The 23,179-nt window shown below is 40.0% G+C and overlaps 5 protein-coding genes across 12 annotated transcripts; 4 read left to right on the top strand and 1 right to left on the bottom strand.

The window, feature by feature from the left end:
- The first annotated feature begins 1,000 nt into the window (after positions 1-1,000).
- Positions 1,001-4,776, top strand: rack1 (receptor for activated C kinase 1). Its single transcript, XM_010781861.1, has 8 exons — positions 1,001-1,216; positions 1,691-1,862; positions 2,487-2,634; positions 3,103-3,198; positions 3,656-3,766; positions 3,948-4,088; positions 4,312-4,422; positions 4,664-4,776. The coding sequence occupies exons 1-8, from the start codon at positions 1,108-1,110 to the stop codon at positions 4,727-4,729; spliced, it is 954 nt and encodes a 317-aa protein (XP_010780163.1). The 5' UTR covers positions 1,001-1,107; the 3' UTR covers positions 4,730-4,776.
- Positions 4,777-5,508: 732 nt separating this feature from the next.
- On the top strand, positions 5,509-8,167 carry nme5 (NME/NM23 family member 5). Its single transcript, XM_010781860.1, has 5 exons — positions 5,509-5,854; positions 6,702-6,907; positions 7,247-7,347; positions 7,444-7,562; positions 7,691-8,167. Exons 1-5 carry the CDS (start codon positions 5,738-5,740, stop codon positions 7,772-7,774), a joined length of 627 nt encoding a protein of 208 aa, XP_010780162.1. The 5' UTR covers positions 5,509-5,737; the 3' UTR covers positions 7,775-8,167.
- A 1,058-nt stretch (positions 8,168-9,225) lies between these two features.
- On the top strand, positions 9,226-12,954 carry hnrnpaba (heterogeneous nuclear ribonucleoprotein A/Ba). 4 transcript variants are annotated; one of them, XM_010781854.1, is made up of 9 exons: positions 9,226-9,332; positions 9,821-10,059; positions 10,491-10,659; positions 10,744-10,902; positions 10,990-11,121; positions 11,237-11,363; positions 11,455-11,616; positions 11,726-11,811; positions 12,242-12,954. In XM_010781854.1, the coding sequence occupies exons 2-8, from the start codon at positions 9,836-9,838 to the stop codon at positions 11,794-11,796; spliced, it is 1,044 nt and encodes a 347-aa protein (XP_010780156.1). In that variant the 5' UTR covers positions 9,226-9,332; positions 9,821-9,835; the 3' UTR covers positions 11,797-11,811; positions 12,242-12,954. The 4 variants fall into 4 exon arrangements, with proteins under 4 accessions (XP_010780156.1, XP_010780157.1, XP_010780154.1 ...); XM_010781855.1 differs by lacking the exon at positions 11,726-11,811; XM_010781852.1 differs by having other exon boundaries at positions 11,726-12,954.
- phykpl (5-phosphohydroxy-L-lysine phospho-lyase) lies at positions 12,787-17,161 on the bottom strand. 5 transcript variants are annotated; one of them, XR_799361.1, is made up of 14 exons: positions 16,888-17,154; positions 16,652-16,770; positions 16,203-16,362; positions 16,048-16,122; positions 15,875-15,962; positions 15,676-15,792; positions 15,496-15,578; positions 15,190-15,415; positions 14,650-14,804; positions 14,331-14,403; positions 14,163-14,252; positions 13,920-14,053; positions 13,727-13,772; positions 12,787-13,439 (listed from the first exon to the last, which is right to left on the bottom strand). XR_799361.1 is itself a non-coding variant. In XM_010781857.1 (13 exons), the coding sequence occupies exons 1-12, from the start codon at positions 16,944-16,946 to the stop codon at positions 13,750-13,752; spliced, it is 1,329 nt and encodes a 442-aa protein (XP_010780159.1). In that variant the 5' UTR covers positions 16,947-17,146; the 3' UTR covers positions 12,787-13,439; positions 13,727-13,749. The 5 variants fall into 5 exon arrangements, 4 of the variants coding, with proteins under 4 accessions (XP_010780159.1, XP_010780158.1, XP_010780161.1 ...); XM_010781857.1 differs by lacking the exon at positions 14,331-14,403 and having other exon boundaries at positions 16,888-17,146; XM_010781859.1 differs by lacking the exons at positions 12,787-13,439; positions 13,727-13,772 and having other exon boundaries at positions 13,961-14,053; positions 14,163-14,226; positions 16,888-17,157.
- Positions 17,162-17,448: 287 nt separating this feature from the next.
- Positions 17,449-23,022, top strand: LOC104954678 (protein FAM53C). The gene is made up of 5 exons (XM_010781851.1): positions 17,449-17,544; positions 19,454-19,705; positions 19,784-19,844; positions 19,927-20,744; positions 22,074-23,022. Exons 2-5 carry the CDS (start codon positions 19,622-19,624, stop codon positions 22,323-22,325), a joined length of 1,215 nt encoding a protein of 404 aa, XP_010780153.1. The 5' UTR covers positions 17,449-17,544; positions 19,454-19,621; the 3' UTR covers positions 22,326-23,022.
- Positions 23,023-23,179: the final 157 nt, after the last annotated feature.

Raw genomic sequence — 23,179 nt, 5'->3', positions numbered from 1 at the left:
CCTGTGGGGGAACATCTGTCTGTACTAAATGTTATGATAATATCTAAATGATAAGATATTACATCAAAATGTTCAGTATAAATTAATACTGAATTCAGAAATAACGAATGCTAAATTCAGAATAATCCAGAAAAAGTAGCCATGAAGTTAATCGGATGCATTCTGCTAAAGGCGTTGATCAATACCAATGTTAAGGTTGCTGTTAAACACTGACACCCTTTGGAAGCATCACATTAAAATAGCATTTCAGTAATTTATAATATCTCTAGTGGAAAGTTTCCTCTCTCTAAATATGTTTCTTAAAACCATAAGGAGGACAGATATTGGTGTGTTACCCATTATGCCAATGAAGCGTCCACTTTTGTCAACAAATTTTATCAAACTAAATACAGTTACACAAATCATTGTCATCTGTCCTCCATTGTAACATTTGAATGAGCTCATTGTTTCTTAAGACTAAATAACATGTGAGGAGGATTGTTTGCAGTTGATGAGGAAGGGAACAATGGATCAAAGGCCTCCATTTAAATTGTTTACAGCATCTCTGAATGTCATGTTTTTGATGTTATCTTAAATAATAGCACGTTTTAAATTGTGCTGCAATGTTTTATGACTATTAAGTTGATGGAAAAGGTATATTCATTAACCCTCATGGGATTGTTATATATTTATATTGCAGACGAATATTATCAAACTATATAAAGGATATTAAATTGCTTTTGCATTTTAATAGGAATTATTTCCCTAATGGGTTACATTTTGCCACATAAAGCTGGTATCTAACAATGCATTAATAACACAAATGGTGTGTATGTAAAGTGTTTTTGGGTATGTAATCGATAATATAAATAAAAAAGAAACCCGTGTTGTTAAAACGAAAGATAGGGGGAGCTTTCCACTACTTTTTTTGTAGTCATTGTGACCGGAAAAAGTATAAAGTACACATATCCCAGAGTCCTTTGCGCGATTCTCACCCCTCATAGGTTTTGGATCCGGGTCTGAACTTCCTTTTCCTCTGTGCCCAGATGCGATGAGGACCTAGGTTTTTCTGGACCTCAGAGAAATCCGATTCCATCCTTGTAAAAGGCACCATCGAAACTCGCCAAAATGACCGAGCAGATGACAGTGAGGGGTACCCTTAAGGGGCACAGTGGATGGGTCACCCAGATTGCCACGACGCCCCAGTATCCCGACATGATTCTGTCGGCGTCCCGAGGTGAGGCTTCCCCCGCCAGCTTTGCCAACATGGCTAGGTTAGCATTAGCCAGCAAGTTGACTTACCGCTGTAACGTACGAAAAAGGAAAAAATAACCGTGAGTGACACATGAAAATACTTGAACAGCCACTAATGCACGCAATGTTCGGGAGCTTTATTTTACCTTAACAATATCGTCTCTACATATAAATACGCCGGTTAGCCGAACTAGCTAACACCACCTAGCGTCATCTGTAAACCAGCCTACTTTTACATCGGCGACACGTGTAATAACACACCAAATGTCGATACAGGCTCAAATGTGTGAATCTTCCAAAACCGGCTCCTAACCTTCGTAGAGTCTGCCAACTGTTGAGTAAATGTTTGACAGCTTGCATTGTAAAGTCATTTGCACAATGCTAACACGTTATGGTAATGTCAATATCAGCTGTTGCACTATGAAAACTGAGTTAAAGTATATCGTTTGTTTTACAGACAAGTCCATCATCATGTGGAAGCTGACCCGTGATGAAACCAACTATGGCATCCCCCAGCGCTCCTTGTTGGGCCACTCTCACTTTGTAAGTGATGTGGTCATCTCCTCAGATGGACAGTTTGCCCTGTCCGGTGCCTGGGATGGCAGCCTCCGCCTGTGGGATCTGACCAAGTGAGTGCAGGGACTGAAACGTGTTTTTTTTTGGGGGGGGGGGTCAATAGTGTTAAACTGTTTACTGTGGATGGTTTCTTTCTGTGTCCAGGTGAAAGTTTAACTGGAAAGCAGGTTCCTTTCTGCATGAAATTCTTTGTTTATAACCGTTAAGGAAGCAGAGCTAGTTTTTTATATTTCTAAATTACCCCTTTCAAAGTCATGGTAATCAAACCATGTGACAAGTAGATGTATTAAAACTCCTAACTTGGGAAGCAAAGCTTGGCATAAGGAATAAGGAAGTGCTTTGTGTCAAAATGTTAATTTGAGCTATTTTTCGCATCAATTCATTCCTTTTACTATTCAAATGCATTCAAACCAAAGCTAAGTTGTGTGGACAGATATTTTGGAAGAATTTGCACCTAAGATATCCAATGATTGCATACCTACAAATACGAGGGGAACTAGAAACACTAACGCTGAAAGTAGTTGATAAACAGCCATTGCCGCCAAGTTCTTGCATCTGTTTTTGCTAATGCTAATCTCTGAATAGTTTTGACCTCAAATATTGCCGTCTACTTTGTGCGTCTTTCTTAAATGTGCAACATTTTGAGTTCTAAGATGTTTGCTGTGATGTTTCCTCAGTGGCAACACCACCCGCCAATTTGTTGGACACACCAAGGATGTGTTGAGCGTGGCCTTTTCTGCGGATAACCGTCAGATTGTGTCTGGCTCCCGGGACAAGACCATCAAGCTGTGGAACACTCTTGGAGTCTGCAAGTACACCATCCAGGTAAACTTTCCGCAAAGTCTTCTATCAGTGAAACTAGATTTCAGTGGATTAGGCTACAAATGAAGGGGCCTACTTCTAATTTGAATAAGAAGTTGAAACGATGCAGCCCCTACTAGTTGAAAAGACAAACTTCCCCAACTATTACTGGCTGTGTGCCGCCACTGTCAAGATTTGGGTAAAATATTTCATCCTTAGTAGCAGTATATGGTCCCTTTATTGAAAGTGACAGTTCAAAGGGCGGTGATGAAACTTCCAATGCCAACTGTATTATTTGATGATAAAGAGGCTGTTTCTGAGCTCTGATCTGGACAAATGTGAAAAGAGAAACTGCACTTTCGTTTCCTCAAGTTAATGGGAAAGTGCTGCTCACTCGGTCACAATTTTCTCAACTATCTTTCTTTCTGACTATCTTTCTGAAAGAGCCCGGTGTGTGACTGACATTATATTATGCGCCTCATCTATTTGCAGGATGAGGGCCACTCTGAGTGGGTGTCATGCGTGCGCTTCTCCCCCAACAGCAGCAACCCCATCATTGTCTCCTGCGGCTGGGACAAGATGGTCAAGGTATGTTTCTTTTCTTTTCTACTACCCTTGCATTCAAACCAGAGCTAGGTTGTGTGGACAGATACTTTGGAAGAATTTGCACCTAAGATCTTACAATGAACTACACTATAAGAACAGTGTGTTAGTGTTTCATCCTCAGTGATTATAAAAATTCACATTTAACTCTGATATCCAATGATTGCATACCTGCAAATATGAGGGGAACTAGAAACACTAACGCTGAAAGTAGTTGATAAACAGCCATTGCCGCCAAGTACTTGCCTTAAGTTATCTTGCAACTGTGGTTAAAAACAACAAACCTAGAGTAGTTTGTTGGCTCAATGATTTGGAAAAAGTGTCATGAATTACCTAACCACCTCACTAATGGGAATGCTTTGGTTGAGCAAACTCGAAAATATTTTTGATGATCTTTATACTGCCATTGTTGTGATGCAGTCTTTCTATCCTTTGCTCCTAGGTATGGAACCTGGCCAACTGCAAGCTGAAGACCAACCACATCGGCCACACTGGCTTCCTGAACACAGTGACTGTGTCTCCTGATGGCTCCCTGTGCGCATCCGGTGGAAGGGTAAGAAATCAACTTTTCAATTCTAGACTGCCCCAACTTGAGTTCCCACATATCTCGAGCAATTTAAAATCAACTGAAGCCCCATTCAGTGCACCTGCCGGTTTCAGCAGTGATGAAAACATCAAAAGTATCTGTTTACAATATTTATAAATATGGTTGGTGTATCTATCTTTTCTTGTAGGACGGCCAGGCCATGCTCTGGGACCTGAATGAGGGCAAGCACCTCTACACCCTGGACAGCGGAGACACCATCAACGCCCTCTGCTTCAGCCCCAACCGTTACTGGCTGTGTGCCGCCACTGGCCCCAGTATCAAGATCTGGGTAAAAGATTTCATCCTTAGTAGCAGTATATGGTCCCTTATTAAAAGTGATAGGCGGTGATGAAACTTCCAATGCCAACTGTATTATTTGATGATAAAGAGGCTGTTTCTGAGCTCTGATCTGGACAAATTGGTGCATTGTGTAATTTGATGCATTAACTTCTCATTTATTGGTTGTTACTTCTGAGCTGTTACTCATTTCTCTTCCTGTTTTTCTTTTCAAGGATCTGGAGGGGAAGATCATTGTGGATGAGCTGAGACAGGAAGTGATCAGCACCAACAGCAAGGCTGAACCCCCACAGTGTACTTGCCTGGCATGGTCCGCTGATGGACAGGTACAACACTCGCTCTGTAGCACCTTTCTGGTATTCTTGTCTGTTAGTGGCTCTCACTAATAGCAGGTTTTTGTGTTTACTCCCTGGTGATTATAACTATTCACTTTTTAATCTGATGTCGCATGAAGACAACCCTGCAATTATGAGGGGAACTTAAAACACATTATTTAAAAAAGTTTTCTAAAGTATTTCAGAATCAATTGGTTTTATTCAATGTTTTGCTATCCCTTTTTCTTCACAGACCCTGTTTGCTGGTTACACCGACAACCTGATCAGAGTGTGGCAGGTCACAATTGGAACTCGATAAGAACTTTTTGTCGAAGCCACTTTGAATAAAAGACTGTTTGAAAAGAATGTGTGCCGTCTTGGTTTCAAAACTTGTCTTTAAAAGATAATGCTTAATAAAATAAGATGTTTATTGCCAACAGAACACTAAAGCTTAAACACAAATACACAATCTGAAGTGTTATCTCGGCTGCTCTAGACATTTTAAAATTGGCCAATCACGTGCTGAAAAGTAGTTCTAGTCGAAGGATGTAAAACTTTATATTTTCGGAAACAGCAGCCCCATGAACTTAAATAATGAATGTAGCATGAATAACTGTCAGAAACTAGAACTAATGAATTGTGACTTTCATAAATGCAGTGTATAAAAAAATAAGAGATGAACACAATCTATTTTTCAAAACTCCTGACTTGCACTTTGCAAATGATCTTAAAATTCAAATATGTATTGGTGTATACTTACCAAAATCTCTTTACTAGATTTCAATACTTTGTATACCGTTCGTAGCAAATGTGGCATTTTCTTGCAGTGAATATGGTAGGCCTATTGTGGTACGCCGGTCAAGTTTGATCAAGGAAAAGTAAAGCCATGTTGTAAACATAAAGTAAGACACCTAATATTTGCTTTTTGGGATAAATGTATCCTACCAAAATAGTGTACCACATGAATACTTGGAGTATTACATATGTAATTCTTGAATGCATAAGGCGAATTCATATTGATTAAATTATGCTACTCGGTTTTAGATGAGTTGATTAAACCGCTTGGCTTGCCGTAGGTTAGTGTTGGTATCCTAGCGACCCAAATGCACCACGAACGAAAGGCAAGTGAGATTTTGGTTCTTCTGGACTTTTTTGAAATATAAAAATGCTTTGGTCAAACGGCAACACCTAATGTTAAATGATACTTCATGTTACTAATATTAAGCAAATTCTCGGTAACTCAAGAATTTAGTTGAAGGGCCTCACGTAAAATATCGTAACTTTATTAGCTAGAGGCTACAGATGTTTGTGTAGCGTCCAGGGGAATATGGACGATCCTCGAGTCTACGTGGAAAGAACTCTGGCCCTTATAAAACCAGATGCTGTCCACAAATGTGAGGAGATTGAGGACATTATCCTGAAATCTGGCTTCATTATCCTGCAGGTTGGTAATGTCTCGGAAAATGCATTGGTTTACTTACTAGTTCTATCTAATACGAACGTATGTAAACTATGTACAAAACATATTATATTATTTGCCTAGACCTTTTGTTATCAGATACAGTATGTGAAATGAAATTACAGAAAATAATGCAAACGATATTTTAGGACACCAGATCAATATATATTTTCTCCACCAGAGAGCTCCAACAGTGTCCTGCTCTGTATAGTTCATGGTCACCATTTGTTAACGGGGTGAACGAAGTACTCAAGTAGTAGTCTGTTTACTTATTAAGCCTACTCTACTAAAGTCCACGTTTGACACTTGTACTTAACTTAATTAGCTCCATTTTATGCTACTTTTTACTCTACTACACCCCAGTAAGAATGGTTATTTTTTACACCACTTAATTATTTAGCATAGTTACAGTTTAACATAACAAAACAATATGATACAGTATTAGCGACTACACCCAGTTGTTTGCAAAGTATCTGAAATTGGCTTCACATTGATGTACCAAAACACAAATGATCTTAAATATATCCACCACACAAACACTTAGGAGTCATCCTACATAATGAGTACTTTGGATAAATAAATTACACATTTCTGATTATTATGATCTTTTACTTATTTAACAAGGACATTTACTTCCCAGTGTTTTTAAACCATGGTATTTTTACTTTCACTTAAGTGGAACTAAGACTCTTTCACCACTGTTTTTAATGTATATTTGAATATTAAAAAGCAATATAGAACAGTCGACCCTTATTAGGGTAAATGCTGTACTCAAAAATCCTAAATCCTTTCACATTTTATTGAAGTTTCCAATATTTAAATTATATTGCAGAAGAGGAAGATGCAGCTAAGTCCAGAGCAATGCAGTGACTTCTACGCAGACCAATATGGAAAGCTCTTCTTTCCCAGCTTGACTGCCTTCATGAGCTCTGGTCCGATCATTGCCATGACTCTCGCCCGGCACAATGCCATCGCCCACTGGAGGTCCATCTTAGGGCCTGTCAACAGCACCAAGGCCAGAGAAACTCATCCAGGGTGGTCAGTCTCTGAAATTGCTTTTGATTCTGTCTTGTGTTTTGTTGTATATTCCTTCGATTTTGTTCACATTATTTATATCATGTTTTACAATGGTGACTAAATCACAGCCTTATAGGCTGACTGAAAAGTGGGATGGACACACTTACCAGGATTGCTTCCAATGTCTGCTTAGAAACAAAGGCAATTTCATTCATATTCATACATTATTCCTCTTGAATGTGGGTCATATGACTTGGTAGCATGATTCATTTTTTTAACCTAATGAAGAGGGGTACAGGTTTGCAGTCATGACAACCCTGGCAGAGATCTTCATATTAATTTGATGTCTTCTCCCCCCAGCCTCCGAGCAATATATGGCACTTCTGACCTTAAAAATGCTCTCCATGGCAGCGGGTCATTTCATGCAGCTGAAAGAGAGATCAAATTCATGTTCCAAAATTGTAAGTAACACACAACCAGAGAATGTGCTGTGGATGTACAAATGTAGTATGACCACGCACTTACAATTATGTATCCCTCATGTTCTCTCTCTTCAGCTGTAATCGAGCCTTTTTCTTCAAGACAAGCCACAGAAGAATACCTGAGCAGGCATGTAAACCCAACTTTGCTACGTGGACTCACTGAGCTCTGCAAGCAGAAGCCACACAGCCCATGTGTAAGTATTCTAGGCTCAGTGGCGACATACAGTCAATAATTAGTCACGTATGTATTGCGTTTACTGTGTTGTCTGCTGCTGTTTAACGCCCTGAAACATCTTACTCCATTATCCTCCGTCTTCAACAGATTTGGCTTGCTGACTGGCTGATAAACAACAACCCAAACAAGCCTCAAATATGTGATGGAGCTATTGTGGAAGAAGCTGTATGATAGTGAAAGAGGGGCACATACATAATTTCCAACAGTTAATTTTTAAACACACTAATCTGTTCAGTATGGGGAAATAAAATGTATTACCCGCACTGATCATTTGTTATTTGTCCTTCTGTAAAGTAGTTTTTTTTTTAAAGCATGTCAATTTATTCGAAACCTGAAGTCAACAGGATGAGACAAAAACACTAACAACTGGTCCTCATAATTCAATAAATCAAATATCTCCGCTTTGTGTATTTTTTAACAAAGTGCCCACATTTTTGCCAGGGAGATACAACTGCTGTATTGGATTTGGTGTTAATGATGGCACTGAATTTGTGACCTGTGATAAGATGATAACATTAATAAAGTAAACGTGCGTTCAATATATACAATACCATGTTCTTGTCTACTTGCGTACCTTTCTCACAAACACAAATGGTAATATTGAAATAGTACTACTGCTTATAAAGAGCATATAAAAGCATAAGGTGGTCGAACAAATGTGTTAATGTATGAACAAAGTAGATTACTTTAGTTTTATAATCAGCATTATAGTATGTGTGATGGTTAGCCAACAGATTTATTATGGAAATTATTTTCTTATTTTAGGTATTCAGCAATCAAAGAATATATATTGAAAACAGCTACATTTATAATTGGGACATGGCTTGATGTATACATCAGTCTGTAAATGCGATTTGACCAGGAAATAAGGTCTGCATTATATAACCATGAGGGTGGCTGCCCATGTATGCTGTTCTATAGTTCATTGTTTAGAGGGCTGCTGATTGTTTGATAGGTTTGGTCTCTGACAAAGAGAACAAATAAATGGGTGGAGGATATATAAAGTACATTTTCCATTAGAAGACAAGACATGCCACTTAAAGTATAAACTTAGCAAATTCGTGTTTACTGCTAACTTGGTAATGTCTTTTTTTTCGTTATTTTGCCCAACCCATGTTTCATAACTTGTACAGGAGTTACTGTAAGAAGTCACCTTTAGCCTATGTGTCCATGTTCACAATAAAAGGTATGATGACAGCATTATTGCGTAAATAGTATTTCATTAGTGTTCTTTATCTTAAATCAATGTTTATTTCTACAACATCGAAGCTACGTTTTGGATATTTTCTTCCACACACCACCCATTCAATTTCACAACCCTGGATCTATCTACTGTTGCATTTGACTACAATTTTCCGGATTCTGAATGATAAGTAGTGCAAGTCAATACAATTTTAAGAATATATCGCTTTGAAACTTTATTCAATACAACAGTAGTTTCAGCGATTCATATTGTTTGAAATGCCGAGAATCCGATAACTCCCTTTTTATCAGACGCAGAAAATGTACTCGGAGTTTCTTCCTGAGTGTTAAAGGCGTGGACATCTTCTATGAAAAGAAAAGGACGTGTATCTTATTGGTACGCGCCTTGAACGACAGCGGGGTTTATCCAATCAGATGGCTTCTCCGCAGAAATTGCTTTTTTTTCTGCCGGTTTTAGAAACCCAACCACGAGTTGTCGTCGTGTGGGAGAATCCATCTTGAAGAGAGCTCTCCGGTTGTGTTACCAGTAAGCTGCTTTTCCTACTTATTTAGCGTTGTTCTTTTCATTATATTGCAACGTAAGTAATCTGGTTGTTTTAGTCTTATGATTGTTATTCTGGTGGATGTAGTTTAAATATCTGTAATTAATGGGAAATGTAGGCCTCTTATGCGACTAGCACGGCCTTTGCGTTACGTAACTGCGAATTTGAGTTGTACAGTCCAGGCTTGCTTTATCAGCACGAAGCAGATGGTTACACTATTTCTAATCTTTAGTTTTTATCGGTGTCCATGCTGTCGGATTACTTTGTTGTGCAAGTAATCGTTACTATGTTGCCATTTTCTGGCGTTCTGCAACAATTGCGAGTCTTCATGAATGTATGAAACGCGATCGTGCCGGCCAAAATGGTGGGAAATGCATGCATTGGCACCATGTAAATGGCGAGGCATGTACGGCATTTGGGATTATATAATCACCGTGATTTAGTGTAACTTGATGCATTTTTTTGGCTTTAGGTATTATATTGCAAAATGTCTGAGATAGAGCAGCAGTATATGGAAACATCGGAAAATGGACACGAAGTCGAAGATGATTTTAACGGAGCGGAAAACACCGAGGAGGGTAACGAAGAGAGCGCTGTGAATGACTGCGGAGAGGAGGCAGAGGGCGCAGGGCCCGACGCCGACGGGAATTCACAAAACGGTGGCACAGAGGGCGGCCAAATCGACGCCAGCAAAGGCGAGGAGGATGCAGGGTGAGTTGAAAAACAGTATGCCGTGTATATTTTGTGAAACCAACATTTATAATAAGCTTTCATGGTTTAGTCATGTTTCTTTGTTCAACCGGCCTTTGTTGGCGCCATATGCAGAGCGGAGGAGGGGGATGGGCACTCCAGCAGGGATCAAATCTAGCATGCATTGGCTCTAAAGAAGCTATTGATATGTGGCATCTGATTTAGTTTTTTCCGAACGATTTTCACTAAATTGAATTAATGATGTAAATTGACTGAGCTACAGCAGCTGTAGCCTTCTTTCACATGTCATTGGGTCAACAGATGTTCTGGAACAGTGTGTACATTTATACCCCCCTTCGTGCCCAACACCACCGCCTCTGCCATATATAAAGTTGCAGTAACATGGCTGCCTGTAATGCTTAACGTGTCCCTTTCTGACCCTCTGTGTTCAGGAAAATGTTTGTTGGAGGTCTCAGCTGGGAAACGAGCAAGAAGGATCTTAAAGATTACTTCACTAAATTTGGTGAGGTGACAGACTGCACCATAAAGATGGACCAGCAGACAGGCCGGTCAAGAGGATTCGGCTTCATTCTCTTTAAAGAGGCAGCTAGTGTAGAAAAGGTGAGTGAGAAAGCAATAAACCCGAAACTGACTTTATGGTTACAAAAGAGACACATTTTTTAAATATTTAGTTGGGTTTTTTAGGTTCTTGAACAGAAGGAGCACAGGTTAGATGGCCGAGTGATCGACCCCAAGAAGGCCATGGCCATGAAGAAGGATCCAGTCAAGAAAATCTTTGTTGGAGGCCTTAACCCTGACACGGCTAAGGAAGTCATTCAGGAGTACTTTGGGACCTTCGGAGAGGTAAGGTATTCAAAGGAATTTCAATTTATTAGAAAGTCGAATGCTTAAGATATTTGCTGCTTCAAAGTCCGTTTTCCTGTTGTGTAGGTTGAAACCATTGAGCTTCCACAAGATCCAAAGACAGAAAAGAGGAGGGGATTTGTATTCATCACATATAAAGATGAGATTCCCGTCAAGAAGGTTATGGAGAAGAAATACCACAACGTCGGTGGAAGCAAGGTAATGGCATACCACACATTCTGCACACATGTGAAATGGGGTCTGGTGTTTCGGGGTATAAAAATCAAAGGCAAAATCACACTGCAATGTAATGTGCTCTTGTGTGGTGTTCCAGTGTGAAATTAAAATAGCCCAGCCCAAAGAAGTCTACCAGCAGCAGCAGTATGGTGCTCGTGCATACGGTGGTGGTGGTGGAGGAGGAGGAGGAGGAGGAGGACGCGGCGGCGGCAGGGGCCGTGGAGGTAAGAACCCTATTTGTATACTTTAAATGCAAAGTAGCTTGTTGGGTCATGTATTTAGAGTTGTGACAAAGCCCTCACCTGTGTCTTTTAGGTCAGGGACAGAACTGGAATCAAGGTTACAACAACTACTGGAACCAGGGATACAACCAGAACTACGGCGGATATGGACAGCAAGGCTATGGCGGATATGGCGGCTACGGCAACTATGACTACTCTACTGGTTATTACGGCTATGGGGGTGGCTACGATTACAGTAAGCGATAAGTGCCCCCCGGGAACGAAAAAAGAATGAGAGAAACTTTATTTTCTTGGTCCTCCTTGTTGTACAGAAGAACTCAGTCCCTTTTTCTCTTGTCCTCCAGACCAGGGCAATACAAGCTATGGGAAAACTCCAAGACGTGGAGGCCACCAGAGTAGCTACAAGCCATACTGATCACACGTAGTGCAGGTATGCATTTTTGCATCATCCGTGGTAGTATGAGAACATAGCTGTAACCATTGGTGCCTTTTTGACCCCAAAGATCTCCATCTACTCTAAATCCATTCAAGCATTGTGGTGGGGTTAGGGTAGACTGTGTTGTGGGGTCTGTTACCATTAAAGATGGATTCATTCCACCTGTCAGCCATCTTAAGATGCATCTCTACTACTTGATCACTAAGGGTTGAGTTGGTGGTGGTTGAGAACAGGAATAAGGACCGTCACCTTTCACCAGGGTGCTAGGTGTAATAGCTAGCGGTCGTGCCCCCTCCCCCCCAAAGTGTGTCTGTCCATTCACTGACCTGTCAAAACTCATTCATGCACCTGTCTGTCTTTGTGTAACTGCATGCCATATTTGGTTTATTCTCAGTAACGTTAAGCACCGTGTTTTTCTCTTAAGGTCTAAAGTAAATAAGAAAGAGATCCATGGTCTGACCACAACCAACATGGGCTCTGGCTTTTCCTTTGGAGTTGGCAGAAATTTGGACTCATGCTCCATTTGTACAGATCAAGTGAGGAACTGGGGAAGCAAATGTCACTTTTCCACTTTTTATTTTATATTGTTTTGTGTCCATTTACATTTCCAGTGATGGAAGTGTTATTTTTACTGTACTTTTTGGTACCTTTTTGAATCTAATGTATTGTATGGTTGTATTTTTACATGTCTACTGGATTTGCAGATGAGCAGGAGCAAGAGCTTTTAAAGCTCACAAATAAAACAAAATTGTTTTTCTTTCTTTTTTTTTCTTTTGGTGTTTCTAGATCTTTAGTTATTTTTTCCCATGCTGAATGTTGAATGCAAGTTGCATGGCTTCAGATGTGGGATGAGGCAAAAATAAGGGATTTAAACCAATCAAAGGGTTCATTGTAAGAGTGTCAAGTGAATGTTTTCAGATGGTCTAGTAGACGAAGACAACCAGCATCTTTTTTTCTTTTTTTTTGGCTTTTATGGAGATTCTTCCCCCATCATGTCTGCAATTTTAAGTGGCTTTACTAGTGTTATTCAACTGAACGCAAGCCTGTTAATGTAAGAGGGTACTCCCTCTCTCACTGGATACTCATTCCTCTAGTGTCTTGGGCAAATTGGTAGAAATAAACTTTTGGTTTATATTACACATGGATCCTTTTGTTATTATTTGTAAAGTTAATGTTAAATGTTTTGTACTGTTAAATGGCTTGCTTGTTTTGTCTTGGGTAATGTTAACATCTCTACGGATGCAGGAGAGAGCTTCACTACCTGCAGCAAACTGGCTGGTTAATTCCCACTCCACTTTATGTAAAACTGCAGTACTTTAGCATTTTATAAATGTGAACAGGAGTTAATGATAGTGATCTGGTAAGTGCTTATCTCAACTATATGTGTATTGAGAACATGTTGCTGATCAGTATTGCTAACTGGGACTGATCATATTTTAAATATCGCAGTTGTTGATAGAACACAAATTAGTCAGGATTGGGGAAAAAATCTTTTATTAGTTTCTTAATTTTTGTCAGAATGGCTAACAGTTCAGCTGGCATCCCTTTTTAAAAAATTTTTTTGGTAGTTTTCATCTCAGTTGACTGAAGTGATTCCTATGCCTTAAAAAGGCACTGAACATCTGGGGGGAGAAAAAGGGAAATAAATATTAACTATAATACACATTCCTGGCTCTAGATACCATTTAAATGACTGTCCCACTTTGATTTGTCATATTGCTAAGCTTTGACACTTAAATGAAAACATTTTTCAGTGTTATAAGGGAAAACAGCAACATGTTCTAAGTGAAGTGAATGAACTTGTTCTATTGGAAGTATAGACATTCACATCTCTACCTCTGAATGTTATGAATGTGACCATCTGACAATGTCTGATGCAATTAAAAGTTTTTCTACAGGTTTAACAAACCATAGACGTCTTCCTTTTCCAGTTTATATGTCACTGGCTTCCATGTCTGTGAGAACAAAACAAATTGAAGAGGTTATACAACATTTAAATAAAAGTTTGGTCTTTAGAGTTCTTTAAAATTAGTGAAAACAACAAATGTAGGCAAACAATCCTGTAGTAACGAGTGTAGACAAAATATGACAGTGTAACCAACCTGTGAGGATGCGGTCAATACATTTTACTGTCAGTTCTGCATCATCCATACTGAAACACATTGGTGGTTTGAACTTAATGACACTTTCCCAGGGACCATCTGTACTGACACAGATATTATCCTCCTCTTTTAACCTAATAGAAAAGGGACATCATTAATGACTGCTCAGCCCAGACTGTATAGAAGGAAGAACAAGTTGTTTAACATAAACATTGATTGCTTTATTGCACTCAAGTGTTGTACCTCTTCACCACCAACGCTGCTGTTTCTGTGGCAGGAGTCCTCTGCTCTCTGTCTGTAACCAGCTCTAGACCCACGAACAGCCCCACACCTCTGTTAAAATAAATACATATTTATTTTTATTGATTTGACAGGTGGGGGGGGGGAGGTGGTGGTGGTGTTGAAACTTACACCATGATTGTCGTCATTTGTGACGCGTCTCATTAAACCATGTGATGTCCCATTTAGGTCCCTGGACAATAACCTTATATAAACGAGAGATACATTAAATATCATTTTTTACAAGGAAGCTCAAAGCTTTCAACAGATATATGTTCAGATTAAGTTACAGCTGTCATTTTTCACGTCCTTCAATTGTTCCTTGAATTTTAATGAAAGGAATCCAGATTCCCACAATTGACCATATAGGCTGGAGAAATAATTAATTATATGAATTTATGTTTTGTTTGTAGTTTGAAGAACATTAGTGCAGTAGTCATCAGATCCTTACCTGACATCTCCAATTATTTGATGTTGTGGTTGTAGCTTTATAAGCAAATCTTTGAGATGTGCTCCCACCCTGGTGGCATTTCCTTTTAGGTCCTCTTCCTCTATCACATCAAGTACTGCCAGGCCAATTGCACAGGACACTGGATTCCCTCCAAACTGCATGAAGTTAGAACCAAAACAAATATTTGAATCTTGATATATGCATGCTAAACAAAAGGAACCTCAAACAGATTTCTAAAGTACCATTTTTATTTTGTTTAAAAACAGACTGAGGAATTTTGATTATATTGTCTGTTCTGTGCAGCAGCATAGTGGTGTATAAAGAAACACTTGTAAACAACAGTCCTCAAGCAGTAGTCAGTGATGAACATAGCTGCCAAGAGTTAAGAGACGTATAACATTATAATAAAAATGTCTTGATATTTATATATAATTTTAGTTATTAAAATGCATCCTGGCAGCATACAGTTGGAAAAAAACTAAATAAAACTTTAAGATAAATGTATTTGTATATTATTGTGTTGACTAAGTGCATATTCACCGTATTGAAGTACTCCACTCCGTTGGCTGTGAAAGCTCCAGCTATCTCTTCAGTGGTTGCCACACATGCCAGGGGATGCCCATTGCCCATTGGTTTACCCATGGTCACTATGTCGGGACAAAAACCCTGCCCCTGCAGCTGGAAAGCCCAGAAGTGACTTCCCACACGTCCAAAGCCTGTCTGCACCTCGTCTGCCACAAACACTCCACCAGCTGATCGCACATATCTGTAGGAAATCCACTGTGTCACTTCTATCGCATGTGGCTGAGAAAAACTGAAAATAAAAAAAGAGTGAACACCACTCACTCTGCAACTTTAGTGGAGTATCCTTGGGGTAAGATTATTTGTCCTCCAACACTTGGCAATGACTCAGCAAAGAAGGCCGAGATCTATTGGGAACATGTTTATAAATGTCATGCATAGGTCATGATTATCTGCATAACAAAAAGTGTTATTAAGGCTGCACGAAAATGTGTTAAAATGTACCTTACGGCCATCCCTGTGCACCTCCTCTATTAGGTCTTTTACTGTATCAGCGTATGCTTGGCCGGGGTTGGGGTGATCCTCTCTGTAAAGGCCTCTGTAGGTGTCTGGTAAGGGTGCCTAGGAGGATTAAACACATTGTTTAAGCTATCCACTGTTGGTCAGCAGTTTTTTGTAATGATTGTCATATAAATGTACACACCACATGAACCCATTCTTTTTGTCCTGCCAGTTTCCGGAACTTGTAAGGACTAATGTCGATGAGGGACATTAGATGCCCATGGTATGCACTGGTATAAAAAGAGAGTTCATTTGTAATTGGTAAACAAGTGTTCAGTCAGAGGATGAATGTGGGATAGAACTGAATAAACTTACTGGTCAAGCACAATTACATCCTCATGTTGGGTGTACTGATGTGCTAAGCGTAGGGCAAGATCATTGGCCTCTGAACTGTCAGTAGAACAGATGTTATATAACTGATATGTTACTTAAGAAATACCAATTTGTCCGAGTTGGAGGTTATTACTTACCCGGAGTTAACAAAGTAGAACACACACAGTTTCTCTGGCAGGGTGGCAGCCAGGCGGTCGGCATACATCACTATGTTGTCGTGCAGGAATCGAGCATTTGTGTTCAGGAGGTCCATTTGTGCTGATGCAGCTTTTGTAATGCTTGGGTGACAATGGCCCACTAAAATAAGACAATAGGATATTTAAAAAAAAACTTTATTAATCTAGAGGGAATTATTGTGCTGAGTAGTAAAAGCACAACACAGTTCTTACTTACAACAAAACATAAATAACAACAATAAAAGTAAAGCACATTTGGTAAAAGAAAGAAACTAAAAACTTAAGTTGAAAGAAATATTTCCACCCAATGTTTAAGAGCTAAGCTACAATACAAAAGGACACAGTGTATTTGAATAATGCTTTAAGTAGAGGCAATAAATGGACTATGCCTTGAATAATAAACGTTTTACCATGTTGAACGTTGCTGATGCAGTCCAGATAGCGCTTGCCATTTTCATCGAATAGAAATTGACCTCTTGCTTTTACTATTTTCACAGGGTCTTCTGAATAGAATAGTCTGCATGACTGCCTGTAATCGAAGAAAAAATGACGTGTCAGTAACTTTCTTGCACGCACTGCTTAGCAGCACACCCTCACTAGTAGGCTTATGTCAGCCAGCCAGAACAACAGTTTGACTTCGACCTACCCGATTAACTTCTTCCGCAGAACGAGAGTTTCCTCTTTCCTTAGTTTTCCTAGTGCCATATTCTCTGTAGGTTCACTCTGTGAGTCAAAGACTCATCAGGCAATGAACATACAGCTTTGCAATAGCCAGTTAAGGAGAGCAGTGTCTTTAGTTATGGATTTTTTTTATCAGAAGTCCTTACCACGCATGCGTCCATAGTAGAATTGTATTTACAACACTAAGCATTCCAACGTGTATGTGTCGAAATGATGTGTAGGCTTTATTAAATATGTTGGTTTTGTATAAATATATATTTATCAGAAACAAAAATACATTTATTTTCTCGCTAAGACATTGCTTGCTCAGTTTTTTTAAGCTGTCGCTTTATTTAGAGGGGCCCAACTGTGTGGGTCTCTCAACCGGAAAAGGACTCACACATTAAATGCAATGTGTTGCTAACAATCTAGTTACGGTTTTGAACACCTGAAAAAACTGTCATTTTGAAAAAGTAAGCGTTATATGACAATTGCTGAGTTTCCTAGAAGGATGTCTTTCAAATCAGTGTATTAAAAATACCTCTGCATTGGTACGGTCCAGCCGCTATAAATACTCTGCTAAACGTCTTTCTATCCGGTGCACTGTGTGCAGCTTCGGTTGCTAAGGAACCACTGAAAGCAGGTAATACATCAGGACAGCTGTAGCATGCTAGCTGCAAACAGACTGCGTAACCAAGCTAATGCTCCAACTTATTTACTTGTACACCATCGACACAACCGCTTGATGTATAATCGCCCCTTTTTATGGTATATTCAAACAAATCATCGCTAGATTCATGTATAATGACAAGCGATGAGCTTGTCGCAGACCGAATGCACTAACACTAGTAACGTTTGTTATCTGCTAGCTAACAGCTAACACTTATAGTGTTGCACGGGCTGCATCGTGTTGCTGAGCTAGCTTACTATCTGCTCACCAGCATAAGTCGTTATCAGATTTAGCCAGTAAATATATCCAAGTCCTACATTGTCAATGACAAACAGTTGTCCTACAGCTAATGTTGTGAACAAAGTGATAGGCTTTTAATTGGCTAACATAATCGTTGTGATTTGTAGACAGGCAAGCTGCGCAACACTGTCTTAAACTTATGTGTTCGTTTGCAAATGAGTAAAGACAGAACATGTCTATAGGCCCAGACCCCTAAATTAACCTTACCTAGAGTCTTATTAATAGTGTTTTGTGATAGGTGTGTGTCTAACTAGTCGTCGTCTTTTGAATATAATATATCATTATTTATGAGCAACGGTAAGTGTGTTGCCAATATTTTAAAGTTATGTTAAAGATTTAAATCAGCGGGTGATTGACAGCAATGGACTTATCCGTCTACGAGCAAAATTAGTGTGTAGGGTGCTTTTTAACTGTAGTAGCTGCTACATGATTATGTTTAGCCTGTGTGCCCTGCGCAGGCGAAGTAGCATGTCTTCTGGCATGTGGAACTAGGTTAGCATAGTAGCACTATGTTTGCCACAAGGAGAAAGGCCCTGGAGGCCACATCTAACTGCCAACAGCAAGTGTTGCAACTAAGTCTCTTCAATGAGTTTGACGTTTTATTTCAGATTAACAACTCATCTTTTTAAAGTTGATACTGGTAAATATGTTTCATCATGTTCTATCGTGTCGGGTTTGGATGTCAGTATTAGCTTTGGTCAACATTATGGGTGCTTTGAACTTTCAAAGAACAGTGCAAAGGCCTAAAGGCCATGTTACATTTTAATACAGTGCATACAAGTTTAGATATTTGCTTTCTCTTTTAGTTTCAGTTTGATATGTACATTTTTGTGCCTGGTGCAGATCTGCTGGAAAGGGACAGTGTAGGTTAATCTTCAGTGATGTTTGTAGATTGAGTAACCATTAGAGCCTAAAGGCTACCTATGTGCTATTTGGATGGGAAAGTAATTGTCAAAAGACTATGTGATTTGAAATGGACACACAGGCTGTCTTGTTGCCCTTTACCTCCCCATTCATTTTCACACACTTCTCCCATCCCATCCCTTTATTTCTCCTCTTTCCATCCCCCTTTCCTCCTACTTCACAATAATTGTTATTTGTGTTTTATTAAACCCAACTGACTTTGAATGCCATTGTATTTCCCCACTGGTTTTAACTTTGGGCATCCTAGTCTATGTCTGTAGTCCCTATCATAGCCAACCATATTCACTCTTTGTCCTGGGTCTCCTCATGTCCACGAGTGCTCTCTCTCCCTTTGAAAATAAACTTCTGACTCGTGTGACTTAGGCAGCATGTATATCCCAGGATGGATCTTGTAAAGAAATATCTGGTCATTACTTTGAACACATTTTTTCATGTGTTCTGGTTTTCTACATCTGGGATATTCTGTACTAGCACAGTTATAACATGTTAGGGGGAAAGTCCACATTAGCAGATTTTGCACTCTTCTGAGGCATGATAAATCTGCCATGCAATTTATATGCTACTGTTCAACAAAGTGCTGTCTTTGCAATGTGTTTGACCAGTTTCAGTTCATCATTGACATCATTTTATAAGGATCCCTTCTCATTTGTCCCTCTAGGTGGCATTAAAATGACGGTGGCACAGTGAGAAAGCTGGTCAGTCTGGCTGGTTGAGGTGTGGAGGGGACACCACAAACCACGCCAGCATCCTGACGCATACGATTTCCACTGCCCTCAGTCAATCTCCTTATAATCTCCATGTCTATCCCTGGATTGTAGCTACAAATATGGTGACGCTTATCACAGAGCAGCTCCGTAAGCAGAGTTTGGAAGAGCCTTATTACAAGGCTTTCTCATTCAATGTGAATGTGGTAAGTTTGATACAAGAAGTACCCTTTTTCATTAATGCACTTTTGAGTTTTAGTATTTAAGTTATATTTCTGTTTCAGTCACTACCTGCAGTGGGCTCCAGTCCCACTGTCTCCTGGAGTGCTTGTGGACCCTCCCAAGGCAAGTTCATTGAATTAAGTGCAATAGTATGAACCTTTTAGATGAGAAAAATTGTCTCATGGCTATATTTTTACATTTTCAGAAATCGGCTCTGCTACACAACTATCCTCCAAAGCCAACTCTCTGGATGATTCCTGTGGACTAGACTCCGGAGAACTTCTCCAGAGACCAGAGGTTTCTTTTACAGACAAAGCTTTCCAAAGCTCCCCACCACCCCCACCACCACCTCCAAAACGCCACTGCCGGTCCCTCTCTGTTCCAGAGGACCTGTCGCGGTGTCGTTCCACCTGGCATCCTAGAGCATCCAAGGTTTGGACCCCAGTCAATCGTGGCTGCCAATGCGGAGGAGCATATAGTTCAAGCTCTGGAGCCAGATCTTTGCCACTTTGTGGTCCCAGTCCTTCTTTCCCCTCTTCCTCCCTACACTCATCTTCTAGCCCTACCTTCTTTAGCTTATCACTGTCCTCTGACTCCCCACTACCATGGAGCTTCTCATGGGACCCCTGTGACAAACTGAAAGGAGCCTGTTCTGCCTCCTTTGTTACTCCTTCCTCCTGCTCCTCCTCACCGGCCCCTCTGGTTTCTCACTCAGTGCTGCAGCGCCGCTTCTCTCTCTCCCCTGTGCACATTCTGGATGCCTCTGTGGTGCTCCTGCCCCCCCAGCCCTTTCCTGCTTCTGCTCTGACATATGGCTGTTCTGGCATAGAACACCCAGCCCTCTCTCCATCTCCCACTTCAGCCTGCAGCACACCCTCCTCCTCTAGGCGCGACCTACACCCAGCTCTGCCACGATGCCACTCACAGCCCTGCGACATGCGGAAACCTCGCTTGAAGAGGCGCCATGACCCAGATGTTCTGCCCTGCCCCAGGCCAGGCCTTGACTTCAGCAAGATGACACAGGTGAGCAAAGATTCTAATGGGCTGTCAAGGTAGGTCGTTTGGTTAATATTCTCCTATTGATAGACTTAGTGAATGGAGTAGGGAAGATACAGTATCATGGGGCGTTGGTTCCTTTGTGCCTATGTTGGGCCTCCAGATCTGTTTTCATAAATCTTTCTTGATCTCATCACTGCAGTTGGGATGGGTTTTTTGGTGCAGGCAATTTGACCGAATCTGTGAGAAAATGAACTTCACGAGTGTCTTAAAGTGCACCTATCATGCTATTTTTTAGGCAATAGCAGAGGTCTCAGATATATAAAAAACATGTCTATGAAGTGTTTTGCTCAAAATACCAAACAGATCACCCATTCTAGCCATGCCTCATATCCCTCTATTTCACTTCCTGTTTCTAAAGTGCTGATTTGGGGTATAAAGCTTTAAAAAAAAAAAAAAATTGGGGTGTGCTGAGCTCATGCGGGACCCGGCAGCTACTGTCTAAACTAAATACTGCCGTGATCAAACGCCATATCATTGATTATCAAGGATTATTTCTGAAACAGTATGGGTCTCAAAGGCTTTCTCTCTTGCCGGTTATACCACAAGGTGAGTTCCTTTTTTTTATATCCAGCTTCTTCCCACACATGCTCTCCAGTACAGGTTAGCTCTGAGGGTTAGCGATGCTTATGTAAACGCAGACCATATTACGTCCAAAACAGTTGGGCATTGTTTCTGATAGCAACTTTCTGATAGTGCCGTGGGTCCACACTTCCGATATTACGTCATATTGGACGCAAATCTGGATCAGCTCCGTTGTACCCCCGTTTTTAGAGATTTGGTTACGGAGGAAAAGAGAGGATTTTTATTTTCTGACGCTGCGTGAGTTCCCTGACACACCGGGGACACATATTTATGTATAAAAGACATCAAAAAGTGAATTTTTCATGATAGGTCCCCTTTTTAAGTTGTGATTTTCCCATCACCACCACACCTACTGAACACAGTTCCAGCCTGACTTTAACCCATGCAAAGGTTCTCTTGGCAAAATCTTTAAATGCAGACTTCCTTTGACAATGTGGAAATGTTTCCATTTCTATATTACATCCCATCCCCAAGGTGAACCACCATATACATACTTAAAGTAGGTTAGCTACAAAAAAAGAACAGTATATTGACTTGCTGGCCCTCCTAGATCTCCTAGTACAAGGTTTAAACAATTTTCAATCCACCAAAGAACAATTGGATAACAGTTAAAAATATAATAACATTATAGACTAAGAAAAAGTGCTTGAGATGCTTGAGTCTGATGAATTGTGACTTGATAATTATGAAACTTATTTCTCCTGTTTTTAGATTGGTAATCACAAGAACCCAGTTTGTGGTACTGGTGGCTGCATAGTTCCAGTGTCTTTCCATGCAGAGCAGCGCTCATCCTTCTCCTCTGCAGAGTTCCTGGGACGAGCCAGCATTGGGCCACTGAGTGAAAGTGAAGAAGAAGAAGAGGAAGAAGATGAAAGAAAAAGGACTTCAATAGATGAAGGGCAAAATATGTTTTTTGAAAGAGACTGCACAGAACTGGACTTGACCCTCATAGAAGAAAACTGACCACTCCTTGATGCTCTTGAGTGTGATTACTACATTCATAACTATATAAAGCACACCTGTAGGCTTTGTGTGCCCTTCTGGCAGAGTCTTTGAACCTGCTGCTGTCTTAAAACATATGTCGAGAGTTCATAATCAACAACCAATAAATTAGAAGCTAATATCAAATTACAATGTCATGATTGTAACACTTCAGCTAGTACACGATTCAAGATTTCCCAACAATGTCACAGTGCCTGCCTATTTGAAATTCCATTGGGAAATGTGCATGAGCAAATAAGATAATTTTCATGTACACAGAATTTTGGCAAATATTTCATATTGAAAAGTATTAATTGATGTTATCCATTGGTCAGCATCTTGAAATCCTCATCAAAGAATACTGGAGAAGGCAAAATGTGCTAACATTATTCTCATTTATTCAAGTTATTCAAATGCACATCAAAAGTCAATACAATAATGGATTAGAGGTAAGCACACGCTCATCAGATACTGGTGAATTCTACATTTGTATTTGGGTCTCTTAATTTGGATTGGATGCTTGATCTGTGGAAGGTGCACACATGTCCAAATAATATTTGGTTTCCTGAAACAACATAATACCAATGCTGGTCTATATAAATGCTCATGTATGTTTATTAGGATACATTCCTTGTTCACTGCTGTTCCCTCGCAGACACTAAAGATACGTTTACTTTTACTGCTGTTCTGTCATTAATTAAGCTTGTTCTTATTGAGTATCTACATCCTCAAAGGGAAAAGGTTCCTAATATAACAAAGGATAACTCCACCTATTGTTCATTTAATATTTTCTTTTTGGAGTTCTCCTTGCTTTAAACAGATATTCTCAACAATAA

This window comes from Notothenia coriiceps, unplaced genomic scaffold (assembly GCF_000735185.1).
Source record: "Notothenia coriiceps isolate Sejong01 unplaced genomic scaffold, NC01 NC01_scaffold00023591, whole genome shotgun sequence".
In the NCBI taxonomy this organism is placed as follows: domain Eukaryota; kingdom Metazoa; phylum Chordata; class Actinopteri; order Perciformes; family Nototheniidae; genus Notothenia; species Notothenia coriiceps.
Note: the sequence above shows the minus strand (reverse complement) of the source record. Positions and strands in the feature narration are given on the sequence as shown.

What these genes read in the sequence shown, in the direction of transcription:
- rack1 (XM_010781861.1), top strand. Translation starts at nt 1,108, where the DNA reads ATGACCGAGCAGATGACAGTGAGGGGTACCCTTAAGGGGCACAGTGGA. An exon ending in CGCCTGTGGGATCTGACCAA is followed by an intron (nt 1,863 to 2,486) that starts GTGAGTGCAGGG and finishes ATGTTTCCTCAG; the next exon opens with TGGCAACACCACCCGCCAAT. An exon ending in TGTGCGCATCCGGTGGAAGG is followed by an intron (nt 3,767 to 3,947) that starts GTAAGAAATCAA and finishes CTTTTCTTGTAG; the next exon opens with GACGGCCAGGCCATGCTCTG.
- nme5 (XM_010781860.1), top strand. Translation starts at nt 5,738, where the DNA reads ATGGACGATCCTCGAGTCTACGTGGAAAGAACTCTGGCCCTTATAAAA. An exon ending in AGAGAAACTCATCCAGGGTG is followed by an intron (nt 6,908 to 7,246) that starts GTCAGTCTCTGA and finishes TTCTCCCCCCAG; the next exon opens with CCTCCGAGCAATATATGGCA. An exon ending in AGAAGCCACACAGCCCATGT is followed by an intron (nt 7,563 to 7,690) that starts GTAAGTATTCTA and finishes CGTCTTCAACAG; the next exon opens with ATTTGGCTTGCTGACTGGCT.
- hnrnpaba (XM_010781854.1), top strand. Translation starts at nt 9,836, where the DNA reads ATGTCTGAGATAGAGCAGCAGTATATGGAAACATCGGAAAATGGACAC. An exon ending in AAAGGCGAGGAGGATGCAGG is followed by an intron (nt 10,060 to 10,490) that starts GTGAGTTGAAAA and finishes CTCTGTGTTCAG; the next exon opens with GAAAATGTTTGTTGGAGGTC. An exon ending in ACTTTGGGACCTTCGGAGAG is followed by an intron (nt 10,903 to 10,989) that starts GTAAGGTATTCA and finishes CCTGTTGTGTAG; the next exon opens with GTTGAAACCATTGAGCTTCC.
- phykpl (XM_010781856.1), bottom strand. Translation starts at nt 16,946, where the DNA reads ATGGCACTAGGAAAACTAAGGAAAGAGGAAACTCTCGTTCTGCGGAAG. An exon ending in CATCAGCAACGTTCAACATG is followed by an intron (nt 16,363 to 16,651) that starts GTAAAACGTTTA and finishes GTCTTATTTTAG; the next exon opens with TGGGCCATTGTCACCCAAGC. An exon ending in GAGTGGAGTACTTCAATACG is followed by an intron (nt 14,805 to 15,189) that starts GTGAATATGCAC and finishes AACTTCATGCAG; the next exon opens with TTTGGAGGGAATCCAGTGTC.
- LOC104954678 (XM_010781851.1), top strand. Translation starts at nt 19,622, where the DNA reads ATGGTGACGCTTATCACAGAGCAGCTCCGTAAGCAGAGTTTGGAAGAG. An exon ending in TCTCATTCAATGTGAATGTG is followed by an intron (nt 19,706 to 19,783) that starts GTAAGTTTGATA and finishes TTTCTGTTTCAG; the next exon opens with TCACTACCTGCAGTGGGCTC. An exon ending in ACTTCAGCAAGATGACACAG is followed by an intron (nt 20,745 to 22,073) that starts GTGAGCAAAGAT and finishes TCCTGTTTTTAG; the next exon opens with ATTGGTAATCACAAGAACCC.